This window comes from Felis catus, chromosome B4 (assembly GCF_018350175.1).
Source record: "Felis catus isolate Fca126 chromosome B4, F.catus_Fca126_mat1.0, whole genome shotgun sequence".
NCBI classification, from domain to species: domain Eukaryota; kingdom Metazoa; phylum Chordata; class Mammalia; order Carnivora; family Felidae; genus Felis; species Felis catus.
The window spans coordinates 79,502,072-79,524,420 of record NC_058374.1 but is presented as its reverse complement, the minus strand read 5'-3'; the positions used below and the strand labels follow the sequence as shown (position 1 = coordinate 79,524,420).

The following is a 22,349-nucleotide window of genomic DNA, read 5'->3' as shown; positions in this document are numbered from 1 at the left end:
AGCCAGGGACCCAGGCACCCTAAGTCCTGAGCTTACTCAAGGCAGGGTGAGATGACGAGGTCTTCCAGGCGGGGGGCCTCAGCACCGCCACCCTCCAATCCCACTAGTTAAACCAGTTTGCTCCTGGGACCAAAGGACCATCTGGGATAGGCCAGGGGAAGTAGAGACTACTTTGACCTGCAGGTGGAGGCGAAGCAAAGGGCAAAGACTGTGGCGTTTGCTCTGTCATACCCCTGCCCCATCATTCCACCCGGGGGATGGTGAGACTACAGCTCCCATCGCCTCCCTTGGGGAGGTAGCAGACACTGGCCACACTGAACCACACAGCCTGGCCAGAGAACTCAACCAGTCCCCCTAAATGGCAGGAAGAGGAAAAGTGCCAGAGAGAAAGGGTGGCATCATGGGCCCAGGACACTGACCTCGTCTGCCAGCCTTGCCCGGCCTCCTGGGGATGGAGCCACGGAAGCCCAGCAAATGGGAGGGGCAGAGACCCAGGCGTCCTGGGCTGCCCCGCCCAGTCCCCCTCCCACCCACCCCCGCCCCCCAGCCCCAGGGCACCGAAGAGGGAGCTGGGCAGGGGCAGGCGGCAGGGGAGGGAGGAGCGAGGGCGGGAGGGGGAGGAGGGAGCCGGGCTGGGAGGGAGGTGGGGGGGGTGGGGAGGGAGAAAAAGAAAGAAAATATTTTCCGTGTCCCCGCCTGCAGAGTCAGTGTGCGGTTTGGGAGAAAATGTGTCGGATATTTTGGGGCGGTCACGTGGGCGGGCGGGCTCCGAGAGGCCCCGGGACAGTCCCAGCCTAGAGCCCGTGCCCCCCCCCCCGCCCAGAGCCCCCCATTGCCGTGAGCCCCTGACACCGCGACGCCGCATCCTCGCGACCGCCCGACGCCGGGACCTGGGGCTCAGCGGCCTCCCTTCCCCCTCCCTCCCCTCCAGGTGAGTCAGGCGGGGAAGCAGGCTCGCCGCCGCCCGCGGACGCCCGGGTCCCCGCCGAGGTGGGCTGGGGGCGGGGGCGCTGGGGAGCGACGCCGCTCAGTCCCTGCCGGGGCTGCTCGGGCGGTCCACAAGGCTGGAGGGGCTTCCTGCCCGACTTGGGGGTCAGCCCCGATGCCAGAGGGATTGGGGAAGATTTAGACAGGCTGAGGCTGGGCTGGGCTTCAGCAAAGCTGCATTTCGGTGAATAGTGGGGAGAGCACTTGGGGACGAGTCTTCAGGCAGAGGGGTTCTAGCCTACTTTTGTGCTTTGGAGTGTGAGGGAAGCCAGGGTTCCCTCCCGTGTGGAAAGACCTTGGCCAGCCCTTGGTCAAGCTTCCCCAGGGGAGTCTGAGGGGTGGCCTTCTGGTCCAAACTGGTCCAAGTTCCTCTTTCCCCAGTGGAATGGCCCAGTTTGGACATCAGAAAAGCAAGGAAAGCATCCAGAGGCAAGCGCTCCTAGCCCTCTGGGTCCAGGAGTTTGCAGAGACAAGTGGATAGGGTAGGGGTCTGTGAAGGTCCCTTAAACCCTCAGTTCTATGTTCCCTCTCATTTGTCCCCAGGTAGGGGGTGAGTCTTGGTTCCTTCTAGCCAAGGATGGGGGCTCCTCAGGAGTATTCAGGAGGGGAGCCCAAAGGGAACAAAGGAAGAGCCGGAAGACCTAGGAGTTGTAGTCTGGGAGCCCCATTGACATGCCTCTCTGTCTTCAGCAGTTACAGCCCAGTCCCCTCAGCCTGACCCAGTATGTAGGAGGGGATCTCTGCAGGTGGCCAGAGGGTAAGAGTATGCATGGGTGTGGGGGGTGGGCAGGGGAGCCTGAGGAGGTGTCTGTAAGGCAAGAAGCTGAGATGACTGTGCCCCCTGAAGGGGGCAGGGCATGTCCAGGACAGCTGCAATCCCAGATCAGGTCTGAGACTCCTGCCCTTACTGTTCCTCCTCAGATGCTGAATTGGGGTTGAGGACCATAGGCAGTGTCCCATACCCTTGAGGCAAGAAAAGAGAGGAAGGAAGAGGGGCAGGGGGCAGTGTATGCAGGGCGCCTGGAGCTTGGGTATCTCAAATGGACATACACACGCACACGTACATGCCCACTCGTGCACGCACCCATACACATGCACGCTGTAGCTTAAAGTCTGGTAGGCAGCATAGGGCACACACCCCCGCCCCGGCACACCCCCACCCCTGGCTCAGAAAGCCACCTAACTGGCACCTCCAGTTCCCCCCTCTGCCCCACCCTGCCCGTGCCCTCCATTGCCCACACACATTCCACTGGCATTGCCTGCCTGCCTGCCTCCTGGGCACTGCCCCTCCCTGGGGCCAGTGGGGTGGAGGGAGGGCACCTGGGGATGAGAGGTGGAGAGCTCAAGGGTCTGGACTCCCCCAAGGGTGGCACAAGGCCAGGGAAACCCAGGCCACCGCTGCCTCCTGGGGAGCAGGCTGGGGGCCCAGGCTAGAGCAGAGGATGCCTGGGTTCTCCGCCCAGGCTGGAGATGGGGTCATGGAAAAAGGTGGTCGTGTTTATACAGAGGGGAGGGGGGCAGCGGGTGGAGAGCAGCCGACAAGAGCAGCTTTGTTCCAGGCTCTAGAGCAGGCAGGGCAGCAGGGAGACGCGCCCCCCCCCCCATCCGGCAGCCCCCTTCATCCATGCCCTCCCTCAACTCCACCTCAGCCCTAAGAGAAGCAGCTTTGTAAGGGCCCCTTTCCCCTAGTCAGCCCCACCTCCATCTGAGGTGGCATCTTGGGAGGAAAGAAGGACTCTCTTCCTTCCACAGGTTCCCCAAAGAACCAAGGCATCTGGGTCCCTAGTGTAGGGTTGCCTTTTACTCTCTGTACCACTGTCTTCGATCCCTTGGTCCCTTCCTCCACCCAGGACTTAAGACCCTCCCCTTCCCTTCCCAGCCAGGGCAGATAGGAAGCAAGGCTCAGAAATGGGATGTCTCTCTGTCTCCTTCCCCTCTCCACTCAACTCTCAAGTCTCTTCTCTGAGGGAAATTAGGAGGAAGTCTGGGGGAGAGCTGGGCTGCCCTTCACTCATTACAGCCTCATTCTCTGGTAAGGACCAGGAGTCTGAGCATCCCTCTCTGGGACCCCGAAGTCCTCCCACCCCACCCTCAGGTCTCTGTTTCCCACCTGTAAGTGAGAAGCAAAGACAGTGGGTGCTGGAGACAGATCCCAGGTCCTGTCTAAGGCAGTCTGAAAAAGATGGGGGGGCTTTAGTAGCTTCTCACCCTTGGCATTGGAGGGGTTAATCCACCTGGAATGTGGCCCAGCCTGTTGAGCTATGGCCCAGGGGCCTCTGGGGCCCGGACTCCTGGCTCCACCTGGGCTTAACCAGGGATGAGGACTTGAGGGAATAGGGGAAGGAAAAGGAGAAGGACCCTGGGGGCTTGGGGCTCAGACTTTCAGGGCCTGGGGAGAAACTGGGGTAAGGAGTCTGAGGGTGCTGGGGATATGGGTGATGCCCGGTGAGGAACAGGGGTAGCTTCATACATGGGGACTGAGTGAAGCGTGGTGGGGTTGGAGTCTGAGTTCCTGTAACTTCCTTGATAGTTTAGCCTCAGGAGTTTGAAGGCCAGAGTAGATGAGAGATAGAAAAGAAAGGAAAGGAAGGAAAGGAAGAAAAGGAAGGAAGGAAGGAAGGAAGGAAGGAAGGAAGGAAGGAAGGAAGGAAGGAAGGAAAGAAGGAAGGCAGGAAGGAAGGGAGGAAGGAAGGAAGGAAAGAAGGAAGGAAAGAAAAGAAGAGAAAAGGAAAGAAAAGAAAAAAGAAAAGAAAAGAAAAGAAAAGAAAAGAAAAGAAAAGAAAAGAAAAGAAAAGAAAAGAAGAAAAGAGGATGGAAGGGAGAGAAAGGAAAGCAGAGGTACAAAGACTGAGATATATTGAGTCTAGAAGCAAAGACTAATAAAAGGAGATACAGAAATGCCTATCACCTACCTCTGGGCCTGCCCATGCCATGGTCTCTGTGTTTCATTCTTAGTCCTTCTCTGTCCTTCTGCATCTCAATCCATTATGGTTCTGGCTGATAGAGGAGTTACCGAGACTGGGGTGACTTTTCCCAACCCCTCGCTCCCTAGAGGGTGGTTCTGGGGCTCCTGAAAAAGCCAACGTTTCCCTTATCAGAACAACAGGAGAGAAACCACCTGCCTAGCACTAGGATTCCCATTTCCTCTCTTCCTCCTTCCTCTCTCCCTCCCTTGAGCTCAGGTTTAAAATCTCAAGGGGCAGGCTACATTGGAGGGAGGATAGGATGTAGGGAGGTCTTCCTGGAAGCAGAGGGCTCAGAGAAGACAGAGAAAAGGAGATGGAGAAGCAAAGTAAGGGGAGGACAAGGAGAGGAGCTCCCTGGCATCATACCTGGCACACAGTGGCCATCAGCATCTATGGATTTGAAGGAGAGAATGCAAGACCAGTTAGGGAGTGAGGAAGGGGTAACTGGAGAGAACTGGGAGAGGAAACTGGGAGAGGAGTATTGAGGAAGATAGAGACAGAAGGAAATGCTAATTACAAGAGAGGTATTGAGGAAGAGAAGGTACAAAGAGAAATAACATGAGACACACAGCATGTAATATTTGCCCCATATCATTCAAAACACTTTACATATGTTAAATCATTTAATCCTCGCAACAGCCTTATGAAGTGGGCCCTATTATTATTCCCTGTTGACAAATGAGGAAACTAAATTCAGCAAAGAAAGATTAAGTAACACGCCCAAGGTCCGGCTAACAAGTGGTGGGGACCAACTCAGGGCGTCTGGCTCCAGAGTCAGTGTTCCTACTCACCGGACTGCAACTCCTCTTCAGAGAGGTGTAGGGCCCCAAAGTTACAACAGAGATGTTTGCTTTCCCCGGGGGAGTAGAGAATTTGAATATATATATATATATATATATATATATATACACACACACACACAGATATATATACATGTATATAGACACACATGTGTGTGTGTGTATATATATATATATATATATATATATATTTTTTTTTTTTTTTAAATAAAGTAAGGTCTACACCCAACATGGGGCTTGAACTCACGACCCCGGGATCCAGAGTTGCATGTTCCACCACTAAGCCAGCCACGCGCCCTGAGAGTTTGGATCCTGGCTCCACCACTTACAGCCATGGGACCTTAAGCCAGTCACTTAACTTCAGTTTCCTCCTCTGTGAAATGGGAATCATAATTCCTACTTCACAGGGTTGATGTGAAGGTTGAATCAAGTGTCTAGCCCACTGGTGTTTAATGGTCCCTTCTCAGCTTGGGAGTCCTCTCTGCCAGGAGTCCTAAGACCATTATTCACTTTGGAAACCAGTTTACCTTTCCCTGGGGAGTTTTTCTCAACCTGTGTTAGCTCCTGCCCTGCCCTCTACCATGTGATAGAGGGCCCTGAGGCAGGGCAGTACAGACCCTGGAAGCATACAGGGAAAAGGCTCCAAGTGAGAGAGGGCCATGGGGCTTGGAACCTTAGGGTGATCATTCTCTCATCCCTCCCTTTCCTCTCTTTCTCCCTAGGACTCTTGGAGACCCAGTGGGCAGGCCAGGAAGGGCGGGCACGGAGCCTCCCAGGCTGGGGCAGTGGGCATGGGCGGGGGCTGTGGCTGAAGACCTCCCCCGCCCACTGCAGACCCCAGGGGATTCAGCCTCCCTCACCGCAGCTGCCATGGCCACCAATAAGGAACGACTCTTTGCAGCGGCTGGTGTCCTGGGGCCTGGATCTGGCTACCCAGGGGCTGGCTTCCCCTTTGCCTTCCCAGGGGCTCTCAGGGGGTCTCCACCTTTCGAGATGCTGAGTCCTAGCTTCCGGGGCCTGGGCCAGCCTGACCTCCCCAAGGAGATGGCCTCTCTGTGTGAGTCTCAGGGACCTTGGGGGATGAGGGCAGGTGGCAATAGGAAGACATTTGGAGGGTGGGTGCTACAGAAAATTGGCACCCTAGTTAGCAAGACTGGCAGGGATGGGGGTTTGATCTAATGGAGTAGATGACAGGGGTGGCCATGACAGGAGGGGGTTTGGATGTGGCGCAAATGGCATTGTTTGCAAATGAGAGTTCTCTTGCCCAAGATGTCTAGAATGTTGGGGTCTACAATCGCCTCCCGAGTCAACCGGCAGTGGGGAACACTTTGCATGGGCAGCCAAGGCTGGGTCTGGTGAAGTCTGAGGCTTCTGCCTGCATGCAGTGGTGGGTACCAGGAAGCACCCTGGGGAATGGAGGAGTCTGGAAGGCCAACCAGCTGACTGTGATAGAGAGGTGATATTGTTCTCAATTAGGGGCTGGCAGCACAAAAAGGAAATGAAATGGAGCCAGGTGCCCAAAGATGTGTGGGGTCAGGAAAGTCTCTTGTTGGTGCTAGGGAGGGTGGAATCAGTTGCAAAGAAGGTGGCTCTTGCACCATAAGTAATCCAGGGAGGTGGAGGGGGTGTTTCCAGAAGCATCCTCTCCTCCAGCCATGTGTGTTCTGGATGCCTCCCCTCCCTCTAGGTCTGGCATGGTGCCCACGTGCTGCAGATCCCTACTTGTCCCTCAGGCCTGCCCTCTTTGGGTTAAGCTTTTGAGTGCTGACAGCAGACAAGCCTTAGGCCTCTCCTCTTCCCTCTGGATCTCCTTTCCTCCCACTTGGTAGTTGGTCTTCTTGACCAAGCCATTACAGGCGTGGGTGCCCATGAGCTGGAGGGCTGGACCGCCAGGTTCAGTGGGGTAAAGGGTGAACATGTGAGAAGCCCTCACCTGGAAAGAAAGAGAGGTGATGGGAGGAGAGACACAGAGAAGGGCAGCTCCAGAGGCATAGAAACAGAGATGGAGAAAAAAAGACAAAAAGATAAAGACATCCTTTATAAGCTCCACAAGCTCAGGGAGAGGGAGGTGGGAGAAAGGGGCCCTGCCTTCAGGAGGGGCAGTCGGAGGGTCGTGTGTATGTGTAAAGAAAGGGGTGACTAGATGGGGCTGGCAGCTTTAGTGGAAAGACTGTGCTCATCTGGAGAAGGCGTGTGTGTGTGTGTGTGTGTGTGTGTGTGTGTAGACCACATGCAGTTGTGTGTGCACAGCATGTCCCCGAGACTCTGCTCATATACAAAATTCCAGTGTGCGCAACAAAGAGTCAGTGTGAGGAGTGAGGCGGTATTTAATAGGGCTGCTGACGGTGTGTCTGGTGTTTGGTGAGACCTGCCAGTGGCATGTCTGTAGCCCAACAGGGGTTATTTGGGTGGCATGCAGGTGAACAGGAGAGCACAAAGCCCCCCTTTTTGGAAACCTCAGCTGGGCTTCCCCTACCTCATTTACACCCCATGAATCTGTCCCAGGGCCTGGGGAGGTAGGAAGAAACCATCCTCCCACATGAATGTACTTCTTGCAGAGAACCACACGACTCGGTCCCTTGGGACTTGAGTTTCTCAGGTTCTGGGAGAAGCCACTAAGGCAGAGGGAGGAAGGTGGGAGAGGAGAAAAAGAATGGTAGTGGGGGAATGCTGAGAGCCAGTGGCCAAGCCCCCAGGGAAGCTCTCCTTGGGCCCCTGCGCCCTGGACGCATGGAGATCAAGGTCAGGGATCAAAGTAAGGTCAAGACTGGGGAAGGGGTCACCCTGGGCTCTATCCCCCAAGGCTGCCCTGAAGGAGGGGGTGGGGGCCAAAAGGAGAAATCCAAGGGAGGAGCCAGAACCAAGGCAGGTAGCTGGAGAGGGTGCGGCTGGCAGCAGGAGACAGGCCCGGGCAGAGAGATGTTGGTGGGGTGGGGAGGAGGGGAAGGCTTGGGTCCAGACAGCCTGCACGAGAGTGGAGCATGCAGCACCCAGTGGTAAATGAGGAGGCAGAGGGGAGAGGAAGGGATCCTGGAGTCTGGGAGACCTCCCACAGTGGGAGAGAAGCTGAGGGGTGAAAAGGTCTAGTCTCTCATTTCTCTGACCTGCTGTCCCTTTTTTGCCTGGAGCCACCCAATGGAGGGGGATTGGAGGCCTAAGTCTGATGCCAAAGCCACACTCACCTTGAGTCTGTGTCTCTCTCTTAGTCTATGGGAGGGAGGGTGGTCCATGAGGGAACCTGCAACTTCTCCCTGAGGCTGCCTCCAGGATCCTACTGCTGGGTCCCTAGCACCTTGGAGACATCCACGTTGAGAAGGGAAATCTTGCCCCACCCCTTGGGGTTCTCCAGGGGCCTGAGTGGGTAAGGCAGGCATCTCAGAACCCTGTGGTGGAGGAGAGGAGGGGCGGCGGGAGGGGGACATGTGCCGCAGAGACAAGCACAGGCCTGTGTGCATGGGAGGGCAGAGGTGTGTATGTGTGTGCACGTGCGTGTGCTCACACGTGTGCATGAAACCCTGGGGTCCGTGTCTCTTTGTATCTCCGTGCTTATGAACACTGAAGTGTTCTGTTTGCTTTGACAAGCCTACAGGGAACAGAGTGGGTCGGGAGGGACCCACTTCCCTCTTCCCCCTCTCGAGAAGATGTCTGTGGTGGTGAGGACCTAGCCCTGTTTATCCTCTGAACTTGGTGACGGTGTCCCTGGGGCAAGGAGCCCAGGCGGCACCACACTAAGTCACATGGAGAAACTGAGGGCAGGCTGGCACAGGAAGAAAAAGAGTTCTACTTAAAAGCAACTGAAAAAGAGAGACTCAGAGACCTAAGCAAGGTGACAGAGCACTACACAGGCCAAAAGGCACAGACACAGAGAGAACCCAGACGCTGGGAGAGGCCAGCAGAACAAGCAGGCGGGTAAGGGTGGCAAGCAGGCGGCAGTGAGGCCTCCTCCAGGAAAAAACCCCAGCCGACTGCCTCCTTCCCTTCCCCTCCCCTCCCTGGTCTCCGCCGCTCAGGCTCGGGCTCCAACTCCAGGCCTACACAAACGGGGCTTTGATTGCAACAGGAAACCTCTCCGGCGGGGGGAGCTGGGCAAGCCGCCGCCGCTGGGGCCCAGGCTGCACCCCCCCTCTCCTGGCCCCCTACCCAGTCCCAGCCCCCATCCTGCCCAGCGCTCCTTACACCCCTGCTTTGGGCCCCGTCCCCCATTCACACCTCCCTTCTCTCTTCTGCTGCCCCCTCCTCCAGAGACCCCTCCCCACCGCCCTTCAGGTGGGACTCCTAAGTTAGGACTTACCCTTGGGGTGGGGCTTCTTGCTTTGAAATGCCCCCTCTTCACCTTTTTGAGGGAAGGTTTTGGAAGAAAAGGAGAATTTAGGGGGAGGAATTCAGAGCCAGTTATCCTCCAGCCCCATCCAGAAGGTGGCAGGAGGGGGGGAAAAGGAGGGGTGCATAAGGAGTTAGCTGTTCCTCCCTCCACAGTCCCTCGTTGGCCAAACTCATCCTTGCCAGGGTTGTAGAGGCTCTGAGGGGTGACCATACAAGACTCTCAGTGCTAATGGCCTTGTTAGTGGGGGAGGGGTATGCTTCTCTTTGCCTCCGGGGTCTTGACTTTGTGGGGCTCTAGTGGGGAGGGGTGCACTGTGATGGTGGGGATCATAGATGGGGACGGGGGTGAGTCAGGCAGCAACCCCCCCTCATACTCCCACCAGGCTGGTGGAGAACATCTGGTTCCCATGAAATGCTAGAAGGCTAATGGGTCTAATTGCTGCAATAAGGGCTGGGGGGACTTTGGGGATAAGAGGGGGCACTAGATCCCCCCCCATCCTCTTACCTTCTCCTCAAGGCTGTACTAAATAAGACTGCCTAGAATGGGGGGTTGGGGTTGACGGGAAGGGTGGGCCTGGCACTCTAATGCCTTGTCCCTTAAAGGCCCCCTCTCCCTGCAATGCCTGGGAAGCACCACAGATGGGGTGATGAGGAGTGGGGTGCATCTGGTGAAGAGAAAGGGGGAGCTATTGAGGACTCATGACTTCCTGGAGCCCTCCACCCCCCTCCTGTGCCCCACTCCCAACCCCCCTCCCTGTGGCCTGGCCACTTCTGGTTCTAATTACCAACCAGGCAGGCTTGACTTAATTGGGACCTTTCAGATTTGGGAGGAGGGGGGGGGGGGTACTGACAGCCTGGAGTTGACTAATCAGGGCTCTTTCCCCCTGGTTGGGGGGTATTTCCCATTTTGTACCTAATTTTCTTTTTTTTACCACTGCCCAGATTCTGATTCAGAAATCTATCATCCCCCCCTTTTTTGGGGGTGGGGGGGCTGGCTTCAGAAATGGGGTATTTCAGGTTGGGGGCAACAGCAAGGAGCTCACACTGGGTTGGAGAGAACACTGCAGTCCCGCTTCATCCCTACTTCGAGCCCCCCAATCAGGCCTGGCACCCCGCGCCGCCCCCCGCATCCACAAGCCTGGCCCTCCTTCCCAGCCCTGCCCCCCCCCCCCCCCCCCCCGCCTCCCCGTACCCGGCCGCCACCCCGGCCCCTCCTCCGCGCCCGCCTTCCCTTCCCTGCCTACTCTGGCACCCCTTCCTGCTTTTTATTCTTCCAAACTGGCGCCCCACTCCTGCAGCACCCCCAGTGCGCCCCCCACCCGGTACAACAGATTCTTAGAAAAGCGCGCCCCGCCCTGGCCCAGCCACAGCCGCCAGGCGGGGGAAGGGGCCGGCCGGGCGCCTCTCCCGCTCCCCCGGCGCTCCCCGTGTGAGCCGCGCTGACAGAGCCGGCTGGGCCGGCCCGCCGGGCGGCCGGGCGGCCGGGCGGGCGGGGCGCGGGGGAGGGGGCGGTTTCCGGGAGTCGCCGCCGCTGGAGCTGTCCCGGGGCCAGGGTCCCCGATTCGGCCGGGCGGCTAGGGCAAACTCTTGACGTGGCCAACCCCCCGCCCCCCTCACCCCCTGCTCCGCCGGGCGAGGGCGCTCAGTGCCCGGAAGGGGCTACCGAGGGGACAGCGAGGCGGCCCTCTGAGATCTGAAGGGCACTCAGTGTGGCACTGAAGGGGAGAAGGGGCTGTTATTGCCAATGGGGGGGGGATATGTAATGGCTGTGAGAACAGTTGACGACCGGACCCGCAGTTACAGCCGAGAGGGGCCCTTGGCAGTTTGGGGCAACTGGCACGGTAGAAAGTCTGGGGGAGGGGAGTTGGCACTCAGCAGGGCAGCTTCGTCGGAGGCGCGGTTGGCACCGTAGGGGCAGTTTGGGGTGGGAGTTTTGTGCTCTGAAAGTGAAGTCAGGTTCGAGAAAGGGGCAGTGAGAGACGCGGTGGAGCGCCAGGGGAGCGTCGGTCGCGCGACGGGGCTACGGGGACTGGGGAGGGAGGCAGTCCGGGCCGCGGCGGAGGGAGGACAGCTCGGGCTAGGAGGAGTAGACTCCAGGCAGCGCAGGAGGGGGCGGGGGACTCCGCGGCGGCGCTGGCGACGGCCTGGGCGGGGTGGGGCGGGGCCGGGTCAGGAGGAGGTGAGCGCGCCCGGCCACCCGCCCCGAGGGGGGTTCCCGGAGAGTTCACGGCGGGAGCGCGCTCCGGCCCTTCGACCGGGGGTGGGGAGAACGGGAAGGAAGGAGGAGGCCGCGCGCGCCGAGCCGCAGGAATGTACGGTTCGGCCTCGAAGCGCGCGCGCGGAGGGAGAGGGAGGAGCCAGGCCTGGGAATGAGGGGGTGGAGGTAGTGCAGGTCCCCGGGCCCGGGAGAACTGCCCCGCGCTGGGAACCTGCATGTTCCCCTCTCCTCCGTCTTCCCTGACACCCCAGCCTGTAATGACTGGTGTGCAAAGAGTGTTGGGAGGGATAGGGGGAAAACTCAAAAGGAAATGCGTGTGCTTGGTTCCTCCATTCCTTCCCCCCATCCCGGACCAGGGCACGCGCCGAAGTGCAAATGCGTGCAAAGCCTCGGGGCTGTGGAGAGAGAATGCTTGCAAGCATTTTCCCGAGCCAGATGTGCTTGCACAAATATGTGCTTGCATAGATGTCTGTGTGCCTCTGTGATTTTATGTGCGTGCAGAAAAAATGCATGCGCACTATGCATATTTGCAAATATGCGGCGCCTGCCTAGATAAATGCATGCACGGGTATGTGTCTAAGCAAGAGCGCGCGCCGGGTGCGAGTGTGTGTAAGTGTGCGCTCCACTCCCAGCTCAGCTCGTCTTAGTGCCCGGCCCCCTTCGCTCTCCAAGCCCCACCCCCCACCCCTCCGGGCTTCGCTTTTACAAAAGGTCTCCCCAGTGTTAGCTGCGGAGGCGCCCAGAGCGAGCCGGCCCGCGGCCGAAGCGGCGGCCCTGGCTTTGCGCCCCGCCCAGTCCCTTTCCCCTGCTGGGGATCCCCCTCTTCCCCGCCCACCCCTTACCCCCCATGCAGCCTGGCGCCCTATGCTAGCCCTCCCCCTCCCCCCCTCCAGGAGCGGGGCGCCGCCGGGGGAGGAGGGGGAATCGGCTGCGGGTCCTTGGTGTTCCTAGCACCCAGCTTCCCTCCAAGCCGGGTCGCGATGTACGACTGCATGGAAACATTTGCCCCGGGTCCGCGACGGCTGTACGGGGCGTCGGGGCCCGGGGCCGGCTTGCTGCGCAGAGCCACGGGCAGCTCCTGTTTCGCCGGATTTGAGTCTTTTGCCTGGCCGCAACCCGCCAGTCTGCAATGTAGGTACCAGAGCCCAGGGGTGGGGGGGTGGGGTGCAGGAGAAGCAGCGGCTCACTCTTTCCGTGTGTAAAAGGTGGAACTGGGGTGCAAGCGGAGATTCTCACCCTCTCTATGTGAGGGGCGGGTGTGTACGAAAGAGAGGTACTGGCCCTTTAAACGTGGGACTTCAGCGACTCCTTTGGGTGTGTGCATTAGTGTTTGGAGTGTGTGTGGTTTTTATGGTGGGTGTTTAGGTAGGAGCTGTGGTTGATGCCACTCCAGAATTCCTGGGGATAGGGAGAAACCGAGGTGTTATTGGTAGCTTGTGCCCGCAGGTCCGTGGCCCAGGAGAGATATAGCACCCAGGGCCGTGGGTGGCATTAGTAGGGTCCATGTGGGAAGTTGAGAGCGTAAAAAATATTTGCAGAGCGTGTGAATCCCTGGAGTGTGCGGCGCCTGGCGTCGGCAGTGTGGGTGTGAGGGTAGGGGGTCTCTCCACGCAATGTCGCCCTCCGACAGCGTTGTCAGGTCCTCCGCACGGCCCTATGTAGGGATGTTTGTGGCGTGAGGCCGGGAAGGCGTGTGCCCCTGCGTGGCTGCGGGGGCGATTTTGGAAAGTGCTGCGTTCGAGAGTTCATCCTGTGTGTTCTTCGTGCGGGGTGCACCGGGTTGTGCACACAACCAGGAGAAGGCTCGGCTCTGGCGCCCCCTCCCCCATCTTAAAAAGCACTGTGTGGTAATGTGTATAGGATTGTATGCAGAGAGATGACTTTTTCCTAGGGCTCCAACACACACAACTTCAGTAGGAAGCGTAAAGTTTAAAGCAAAGCCTGTTTATGGTGGGGGGCGGTGGCCTGGAGGAGGCAGCGGCACGGAGAGTAAGACTACTGGGTCCCCAAATATCCATCTTCCCCTCTCTGTGAAATGGGAGATGCCAGGCCTGGGGCCCTGGAACCCCTTTCCAGAGCGGTAATAAAAAGCTGGGGACTGAGAGGCAGTAAAAATGAAGTCCAGATGAGAGGCGGCTTTGAAGCCTGGGCCGAAGTGCCTGGCGGGGGTGGGCGTAGGGAGGAGCCGAGAGGGGAGCCTGGAACACCCCCCAAATTTACCCCGGGCTGGGACCGCGCTGGTAGCCCGGTGCGGACGCCGGCGCGAGGGGCTTGGGGGCAGCTGGGAAGGGGCGGGTGGCGGGCGGGGCGGCGGGCGCTGGGGGAGTGCGCTCGCGGGGTCACCGAGCCCCCGCCAACGCGCCTCGCTGCTTGGCACTCGGCAGCGCTGTTTACGAGTTCGGCTTTTTTTTTTTTTTCTTTTTCTCTCCTTTCTTTTTCTTTTTCTTTTCTTTCTTTCTTTCTTTTTTTCTTTTTCTTTCTTTCCTTTTTTTTTTTTTTTTGGTTCCAGGGCAGAGCTGCTCAGATTTAACAACTCCGAGACTGAAGGAGGGAGGTGGCAAACAGGAGACTGTACTTTGGGGTGGGGTGCGGCAAGAAGTAAAAGTGTGGCATTTATAGGGTGGAGAAAGCATGGAACTGTTCTTGCTTTGCACCAAATCCTGGTGAATTCTTAACCTTCCTTTCACTGTCCAATAGAAAGGGGAATTGGGGTATGTTGGGAGGGGTGCTGAGGTGGAGAGACTCCCAGGAGGGCTTTTTGTGGGGGCTGGGTAGGGATCCAGCCCTTTCCAGGAGCATGGCAGCCCCTCCCCCCCCCCACTTGGCTGGCAGTATGGTTTTGCATTTCAATTTGGACCAATTAATTTGGCCTCTAGGGTCTCAGTGGGCTTCAGGCCTGCTCCACACACTTTTAGAAAGTAGTTGAGACCTGTGTCTAAAGCAGGGAAGGAAAGAGGTCCCTTGAGGGGAGGGCCACATGGTGTGTTTGTAGGTGTTTGGCGGTGTCCTGGTGCTGCGCTGGCAGGCCCGGGTGTTTGTCTGGTAGCTGAGCTGCTCCCTTGCAAATGGGAAGCTGGATGTTGGGGGGCAGCTTTATGATTTGTGCATTCACTTCCACAGTGTGGCTGGAGTGAATGTGCCTTTACGCCCGCCTGTGTGTGCTCTTCGGTGCCAGGGGCCTGTTGGGACATAGGAAGCCATTGGTAGTATGTCTACTTTTGTGCCCTGACTGTTGTTGATGTGTGAGAGTGTCTCCAAGGAGGTGTGTATCAGATTGTGAGTCTGGGCTTCTCAGTCCTGCGCCTCGCAGCTGGGAGCGTTTACAGCCGGTTATAAAGAGTTTGTTTGAAGCTCCGCTCAGCCTGGCCAGGAATTTCCTCAATTTCAGCAATTTGGGCTTTAAAAGGAGAAAAACCCAGAGCCCACCCCCCTCCTCCCCAGCAGGGGCCCCTGCCTAGCCTGGGAGCAGCATCCCGATGGTGGGGTCTCAGCCCAGGGCTGAAGAAGGGAATCTGAGCAGGCTTGACCCAATTAGCCTTCTTGTGCCCTTCACCCTCAGATTGACCAGAGCCACTGGGGCGCACTCGAGGGTTCAGGGGGCCGAGTTGTGCCAGAGGGGTGACAGTACCACTCAGACAGGAAAAGCTGTCCCCAGGCCTGTCTCCTTGCGGCCCCCAGTCTTTATAATTGCCTGGCACTGCCCTATGCCAGTCTGACCGCACCCAGGGCCCTTTCGCAAGAGAGGAAATGAGGCAGCGCTCTGCGGGCAGGGAGGGCGTCAGCGCCTGAGTGAGCACCACCCCACGCACTGGCCTGCAGGCAGCACGTGTGCCCTCCTAGGACTGCAGGAGGGGTCCTGAAAGGCATTCCAGCCAGCCCCACGTCTCTCAGTGCCCCTCCTGGAGTCTCCCGCCCTGGGGCCTGAATAGACTCGAGGCACCTTCTTTCCTCCCCTCTTCTCTGTCCTTTTCCATTGGGGAATCTCACTCCAGCAGGATTCTTATGCTAATCGTGTCGGTGTGTGTTGGGGGGTGGGGAGGGCTTCCCTCCTGTGGGGTGGGTGGAGCTAGCCCGGAACCCCAGCATCCTGGGCATTCCTTCTGCCCTTCTGGCGGTATGGGGCGGACTTTTGACCAGGTGGGCTGCAGCGGGTTAGAAGGAAGAAGGTGCTCTTGAGGTGGGTGCGTGGGACTCTCCTTAGGGAGGGTCTTCGCGTTTTCTTGCGTTAACTTGGGCCCTCTAGGTTTGGGCAGCGGGTCCTACAGGTTGAATAATTTCTAGGTTTTTCTGCCTCTGAAGATGAACCACAGACCCCAACCCCCCCTCCCCCAAACCGAAAAAGGTTTACTGAGCAGCCTCCTGAACAGAGGGTGCCCACTCCCACCCCTTCCGTGTGGCGTGGGCCGAGGCCCCATTTGAGCTGCGATTGGGTATTTGTGGGGAAAGTTTAGGAGTGAAGACATAGGCTCAGAGAGGGTCCAGAGATAGCTCCCCTCCCCCTCCCCCAGGAGCCCTGTTTACCCACTGTCACCTGACTTTTCCCTCTTTGCTACACCCCCAACCGCTTCTCAACCTGAGGCTCTGAGCAAATACCTCAGTCTCTCCTTCCCCGACTTCTTGACTTCTCAGACTCCCTGCCTGGCCACTTAGGTCTAGTCAGAGAACCTGAGAGCCTGGGCTCCACCATCAATTGGCAGTGTGTTCCTGGGCTGGTCACTTCCCCACCTTGGCCTCAGTTCCTTCAGGTGTAAAATCGGGCTGTTGCATATCTGCTAACCTACTTTTCTTGATACCTGTGTCCCCTTTCCTCCACTGCCTCAGTGGTTTCTGGGAAAAAGGACATTGGCCGTTATCTGGGGCGGGGGGGTGGGGGTATGAGAGGGAGAATTGGAGGATTATTTACCCTGTACTACTTGAGAGAGAACAAGGTCCTCTTTGACCTCGGGGTACCTGGGGTACTGAGTCATTTATCCAGGCGCGAGCTACAGGTGGCTGGTGCTTGCCTACCCAGCCCCAAATCTATTGCCTCAGGAAGAGGAGGATGATGGGAAGTAGATAACCCAGCAAGGTGGACCGATGTGACAGAGAGTGACTGAAGGGTGCAGAGCCACAGCCCATAATCCCTCCACCTACCCACTTCACAGCTGGGGAAACTGAGGCCCAGAAGTTAACTTCCAAGATGGCCTTGGCCTGGAATTTGAGGAACCTCGCAGTGTCATGAGGGCTGGCAGTATCTGAGGGCTCGGGCTGGCACTGTTGTGCAGGGAGACGGCCAGACTGCGGCGGGACAGGACACGGAGACAGGACTGTTCCGTGGTAGCCGTTGTTCGGGGGTTTCTGGAAGTGTTTACTATGGGGTCGTGCGTGGTTGTTGGGACTTTAAGCCGCTGTGGTGATGATGGTGTTGTCATCTCTGAGCTGGAGGGACAAGTGGGAATGGGGTGTGCCTGTGTAGTGAGGATGCCGGGGAGATCTGAGGGGTCCTTCTCCCCCGACCCTCATGTCATTGCTTTCCCCCTCAGCGGTGGAGACGCAGAGCACTAGCTCAGAGGAGATGGTGCCCAGCTCGCCCTCGCCCCCTCCACCTCCTCGGGTCTACAAGCCGTGCTTCGTGTGCAATGACAAGTCCTCTGGCTACCACTATGGGGTCAGCTCCTGTGAAGGCTGCAAGGTGTGTGCATAGTGGGGGTGGGGCGCGCTGGGCCTCCGGGTCCAGACCAGAGGGGCAGGACGCTGTGCGTGGGTGGCCATTCCCACGGAGTGGGGAGGAGCTGCTTTGCACACACGTGGCTCGCGGGCTGGGTCCAGCCTGGGGCGACCCGCAGGGCCTGTGAGAGAGGCTGGTACTCCCAGCATCCTGCTTCACTGCCCACCCCCCACCCCCAACTCCAGGGCTTCTTCCGCCGCAGCATCCAGAAGAACATGGTGTACACGTGTCACCGCGACAAAAACTGTATCATCAACAAGGTGACGCGGAATCGCTGCCAGTACTGCCGGCTACAGAAGTGCTTCGAAGTGGGCATGTCCAAAGAAGGTAGGCCCCTAGCGCTGGCCTGAGCAGGAGCCCTCCCGCCCTCCCCTGTCATTGCTGCCCTCTTCCCACTGGCCACCCCCACTTCTCTGACCTCTGAGACCTGGCCTGCCCTGGGATGCTGCCTCCTCCCTGGCCAGTCCTGTTTGGTTAGTGCCATTCACCTAGGAGGCCCCACCCCTTGCCATTCTCCCCTCTCAGAGCTTAATCCTTCCTCTGAATGAGTGAGTGGGGGTTACCTACCAGCTCACTTTGCCCTGTTTTATGGGGAGGTTGGGGGGGGGGGTTGCCAGTCCCCTCCCCTGCGCCATTGTGCTGCCAAGGCTATAAGTGGATATCCTGCCGCCCGCATATCCTGCCCCCCCTCCCTAGCTCCTGAGGGGTGACAGGAAGGGCAGGATGGAGCCGAATGGCTCTGGAAGGGAGCAGGGGCTGCAGGCCCTGGGTGGGGCTGGAGAGAGCCAGCCTGGGAATGGGAGCTAATGTAGGAGCTAGGGAAACTGAGGCAGTGGTTAGGGTCCCAGGGAATAGATGTTCAGGATAAGGACTGAGCGCATGATATTAGGATGAGAGGGGATACCCAGAGGGAGGTTCTGAGGGTCCCGACCCTCCCGTGCCTTTGCCCCCAAGCTGTGCGGAATGACCGGAATAAGAAGAAGAAAGAGGTGAAGGAAGAAGGGTCGCTTGACAGCTATGAGCTGAGCCCTCAGTTAGAAGAGCTCATCACCAAGGTCAGCAAAGCTCATCAGGAGACCTTCCCCTCACTCTGCCAGCTGGGCAAATACACCACGGTGAGTCCAGTGAGGGCAGGGGATTGTTCGCTTTGGGGACTAGGTACGGGTTGTATTGAGGCCATGGTCTGGTGCTGAGGGACAAGGAAAGGCAACAGAATGCAGAGGGGGGAGCTGGGGGTTTGGGTGGAAGGAAGATAGCCCCCAGGGCGGGGCTTAGCTTGCATTCCAACCTGCCCTCCCTGTAGAACTCCAGTGCAGACCACCGGGTGCAGCTGGATCTGGGGCTGTGGGACAAGTTCAGTGAGCTGGCCACCAAGTGCATCATCAAGATCGTGGAGTTTGCCAAGCGGCTGCCTGGCTTTACAGGGCTCAGCATTGCTGACCAGATCACTCTGCTCAAGGCTGCCTGCCTAGACATCCTGGTAAGTTAAGCCCTGTGGCATGTCTCCCACCAGGCCTGACCCTCATGTGAGCCCAAGGAGTTGGTTTACCACAAAGATTTCATTATCTCTCCTTCCCCCTCCATTCTGGGACTCCCCAGATCGCCTTTAAACCCAAGCTTTTTTTTTTTTTTTTTTTTTTTTTTCATCTTAACTCCCCTCCCCAAGACCCGATCCTACGCTTCTGGACACTCTGCCTCCTTCTGACTCCCCTTCCCTCCCCAGGCTTCAGATTCTCCACCTCTGCCTTCCTCCCCATGCCTGCTGCAGGTTGCCCTCTTTCTGGATTTAACCTCCTCACCTTCCATATACATGCCATCGCCTCTTCTCCCCACCGGACATGTGGTCCTCCCCAGAAACAGCACTAACCCTCCCCCTTGCCCACCTCCAGATGCTGCGGATCTGCACAAGGTACACCCCGGAGCAGGACACCATGACCTTCTCTGATGGGCTGACTCTGAACCGGACACAGATGCACAACGCCGGCTTTGGGCCCCTCACAGACCTCGTCTTTGCCTTTGCTGGGCAGCTCCTGCCACTGGAGATGGATGACACGGAGACAGGACTGCTCAGCGCCATCTGCCTCATCTGCGGAGGTGCAGGGGCGCCCCCTGGCGTTTGCTCAGACTCCTTTCCCACCACAGCCCACACCTGATCTCTGACCCGGCAGCAGACCTTGGTCCCTCTCCCTGGGATTGTTGCACCTGCCCCATCCACAGACTTCTCAGACCCAGGACAGGCCCTCTAGCACCTTGGAGCATAGAACAGAAAGGAGAGAAGAGCCAGAGAGAGCTGAGGAGGTCCCAGATACTGGTGCCGAGATAGGGGTGTGGGCAGGAGTGATTTACCAGAGGGGAGAAGGTACAGGGCGTGGAGCAGGGGAAGTGGCCTGGGTAGGCCCAGGAACAATAAGGCAAAGGGCTGATAGGACAGAGTTTGGGGCTTGGAGTGCCATAGGTCAGGGACAGCTGGGGATCAGCCACTTGTCACTGTGTCCCCCATTTCTTTCTCTTTCACTGCACTGTGCTTGTTCCTGTAGACCGCATGGACCTGGAGGAACCTGAAAAAGTAGACAAGCTGCAGGAGCCACTGCTGGAAGCCCTGAGGCTCTATGCCCGCCGGCGGCGGCCCAGCCAGCCCTACATGTTCCCAAGGATGCTCATGAAGATCACTGACCTCCGGGGCATCAGCACCAAGGGTTAGTCATGAGGGAACCTCCCCTTTCTCTCCCTGGAGCTGTTGGTCTCCCAGCACAGGCAGGCAGACAAGTAGAGACAAGAACAGAGTGGGTGCGAACTGGGCGGCCTACGCTCTGGAATCCTAGCTCTGCCACGGGCTCGTGGGGAGACTCTGGGCAAATTCCTTTACTTTTGATACCTTGTTTTCATGTTTGTAAACTGGGCTATACTTACATCTACCTCATAAGCTATCGAGAAGGCTAAACGAGTTAACACAACGGGCTTAGAACCGCCCTGAATTAACGACGCCATTCCCCAGTTGCGGTAGCTGCATTTCAAGTGCTCAGTGGCTAGTGATGACTGTACTGGACGAAGCAGATAATGCCATCATCGCAGAAAGTTCTGTTGGACATTGATGGTTCAGAAGGATGCCTGGCAGATAGTAGGTGTTCAATAAATACTAGCTATTGTTACGAATGTGAGTAAGAACAGGCCTAGCAACAATTGGCCAGTCACAGACATAGGAGGATGGAGTGCCTGGGGAGTGGAGGTGACAGTTGGACTCGGTGTGATCTTTGAGGAGATGGTCTGAACAATGGGATGGCTTGAAAGAATGGCAACGGGCTTGGCAGAGAAGGCAGGTAGAAGCTGCAGGCAGAGGAGTGGCCCCCAGGAGCTCTGCAGAAGAGAGGGTGAATCTGAGACAGACAAGTGGCAGGCTTGTGCTGGGAGCCCCTGGAAGGCCAAGAAAGGTTAGCGAGTTGGCCTCAAGGGGCATGGGCCTCTGTCCCCCTGAACCTTTGTTCCTCTGTTGCAGGAGCAGAAAGGGCCATTACCCTGAAGATGGAGATTCCAGGCCCGATGCCTCCCCTAATCCGAGAGATGCTGGAGAACCCTGAAATGTTTGAGGACGACTCCTCGCAGCCTGGTCCCCATCCCAAGGCCTCTAGCGAGGATGAGGTTCCCCGGGGTCAGGGCAAAGGGGCCTGCAGCCCCCAGCCTGACCAGGGCCCCTGACTTCCCCTGCCATGGGGGTTGGGGCTCCAGGCAGCAGACTGACCATCTCCCAGACACTGCCAGTGACTGGGGGAGGACGAGCTCTGCCCTCTCTCCACCCCTTCCAGTGAGCTCCTTGTTTTTGCCAAAGTTTCCAGGGGTGCCTCTGTGTTCATCCCTTTCTTGTTCTAACTGGCTCCCTTTCCTGTCTCGGGGGCCTGCCCTGCTCCCACCAGGAGAGAGGGCAGAGGAGTGAGCCTGGGTTTGGACTCTCAAATCTCGGCGCTGCCCCTCAGACACCAGGGTCCCAGGCTCCCCAGGGCAGGAGGAAGACCCTGCCAGTTCCAAAGCCCCTTCCTCTGCCAGGTGCTTAGGCCTCTGGGAGCAAACAGGAACACTAGAGACCAAAAAAGGGGCGCAGGGGGAGGGCTGAGCCCACCCTCTTGCCCCTGCCCTTGGTGCCTCATGCTGCGTAATGCACCTGCTGGGCTCACACTGCCCTCTGTGCCCCATCCTCGTGCCAGGTCAGGTTGGGGCAGGCTGGGCCCTGCATTTCTGTGGAGGGCCAGAGGGTGAAAGGGACAGATGCGCATACATTCGGCACCTCTTTGCTTGGGCCCAGAGTTGACCTTGTGCCCTCCGTTACAAGCCCCTACCTGAGCCCTGTCATGTGCCTTGGGCTTCCCCTGCCTCCCATCTCAGCCACCGGGGCAGGGACGCTCCTACACTACAGAGGGGCCAGGGGATCCCTCTCCCCCTAGTGCCTTACCCCCCTTGATCTCCAGAGCAGCTTGGCCCAGGGAGTGGGGGGTGGGCGCTGCTTAGCTGGTCCTTCCCTGACCCAGAGGAAACCTCTATTTATTTATTAGCTTTTGTTTACACCCTGGACTTGACCCCTTCCTCCAGGGGTCTTGGGAGGGGGAGCCCAGGGCCTCTGTGACCCCTCCCTTCTTCCTCCGATCCCCAGTTTGTATTTAGCTGCCAAATAAGATTCCCACTGGCTCCCCTTTTTCTCTGGGGGGTCAGGGTGCTGTTCCCTCCCCTCTGTTTACATCTCCCCTTCCCCGCTGTATCGCATATTGCTGAGTTTTCTATTTTTGCAAAATAAAGTGATGGAAACTCATGGCATGTGGCTCTCTCTGGGAAGTGGCAGGGGACATGACTAGCTGACCTGGAGAGGGACTGGGTGAGGAAGGTGAGCTCCCAATCTACCGGATTTTGCAGCTTTCTTAGGGAAACCAAGGAAATCGGATGAAATGTGTCTGGATGGCGGTGGTGGGCGGGAGGCGCGTGTCTGGGCCTCCTGCAGCCACCAGGTGTGTGTGTTCTTAGACTGGATGCGGTGGGCCTCTGGGGAGGTGTGAATGGGCCCGGAGGTCTTTTAAGTTGTCCCCACCCCCAGTTACGTGTATGTGCATATCTGCCCATCTCTGGGGAAGGGGTTCATGGAAGCTGCACTTGGTTCTCGTGAGGGTCTCTGGCCCCAGAAGAAAAGAACCGCAGCCTGCATCTAAGTTACAGTGTTTCTGTTTTACACCACCCCTCCCTTTACTTAATGAGCTCCCTGACTCTACGACCCCACTATCACCTTACAAATCACTCCCGCTGCCCCTTCTGACCCCACCCCACCCCGTGACCTCATCCCCATGACCCCACTGTTACCTTCTGTACTAACA

General features: G+C 58.0%; 1 protein-coding gene across 4 annotated transcripts; it reads left to right on the top strand.

The window, feature by feature from the left end:
- Positions 1-709: 709 nt before the first annotated feature.
- RARG (retinoic acid receptor gamma) lies at positions 710-21,796 on the top strand. 4 transcript variants are annotated; one of them, XM_023257107.2, is made up of 10 exons: positions 710-931; positions 1,678-1,744; positions 5,476-5,810; positions 16,817-16,965; positions 17,187-17,328; positions 17,956-18,116; positions 18,305-18,481; positions 18,891-19,095; positions 19,539-19,697; positions 20,495-21,796. In XM_023257107.2, the coding sequence occupies exons 3-10, from the start codon at positions 5,624-5,626 to the stop codon at positions 20,692-20,694; spliced, it is 1,380 nt and encodes a 459-aa protein (XP_023112875.1). In that variant the 5' UTR covers positions 710-931; positions 1,678-1,744; positions 5,476-5,623; the 3' UTR covers positions 20,695-21,796. The 4 variants fall into 4 exon arrangements, with proteins under 4 accessions (XP_023112875.1, XP_023112876.1, XP_023112877.1 ...); XM_023257108.2 differs by lacking the exon at positions 1,678-1,744; XM_023257109.2 differs by lacking the exons at positions 1,678-1,744; positions 5,476-5,810 and having other exon boundaries at positions 714-931.
- Positions 21,797-22,349: the final 553 nt, after the last annotated feature.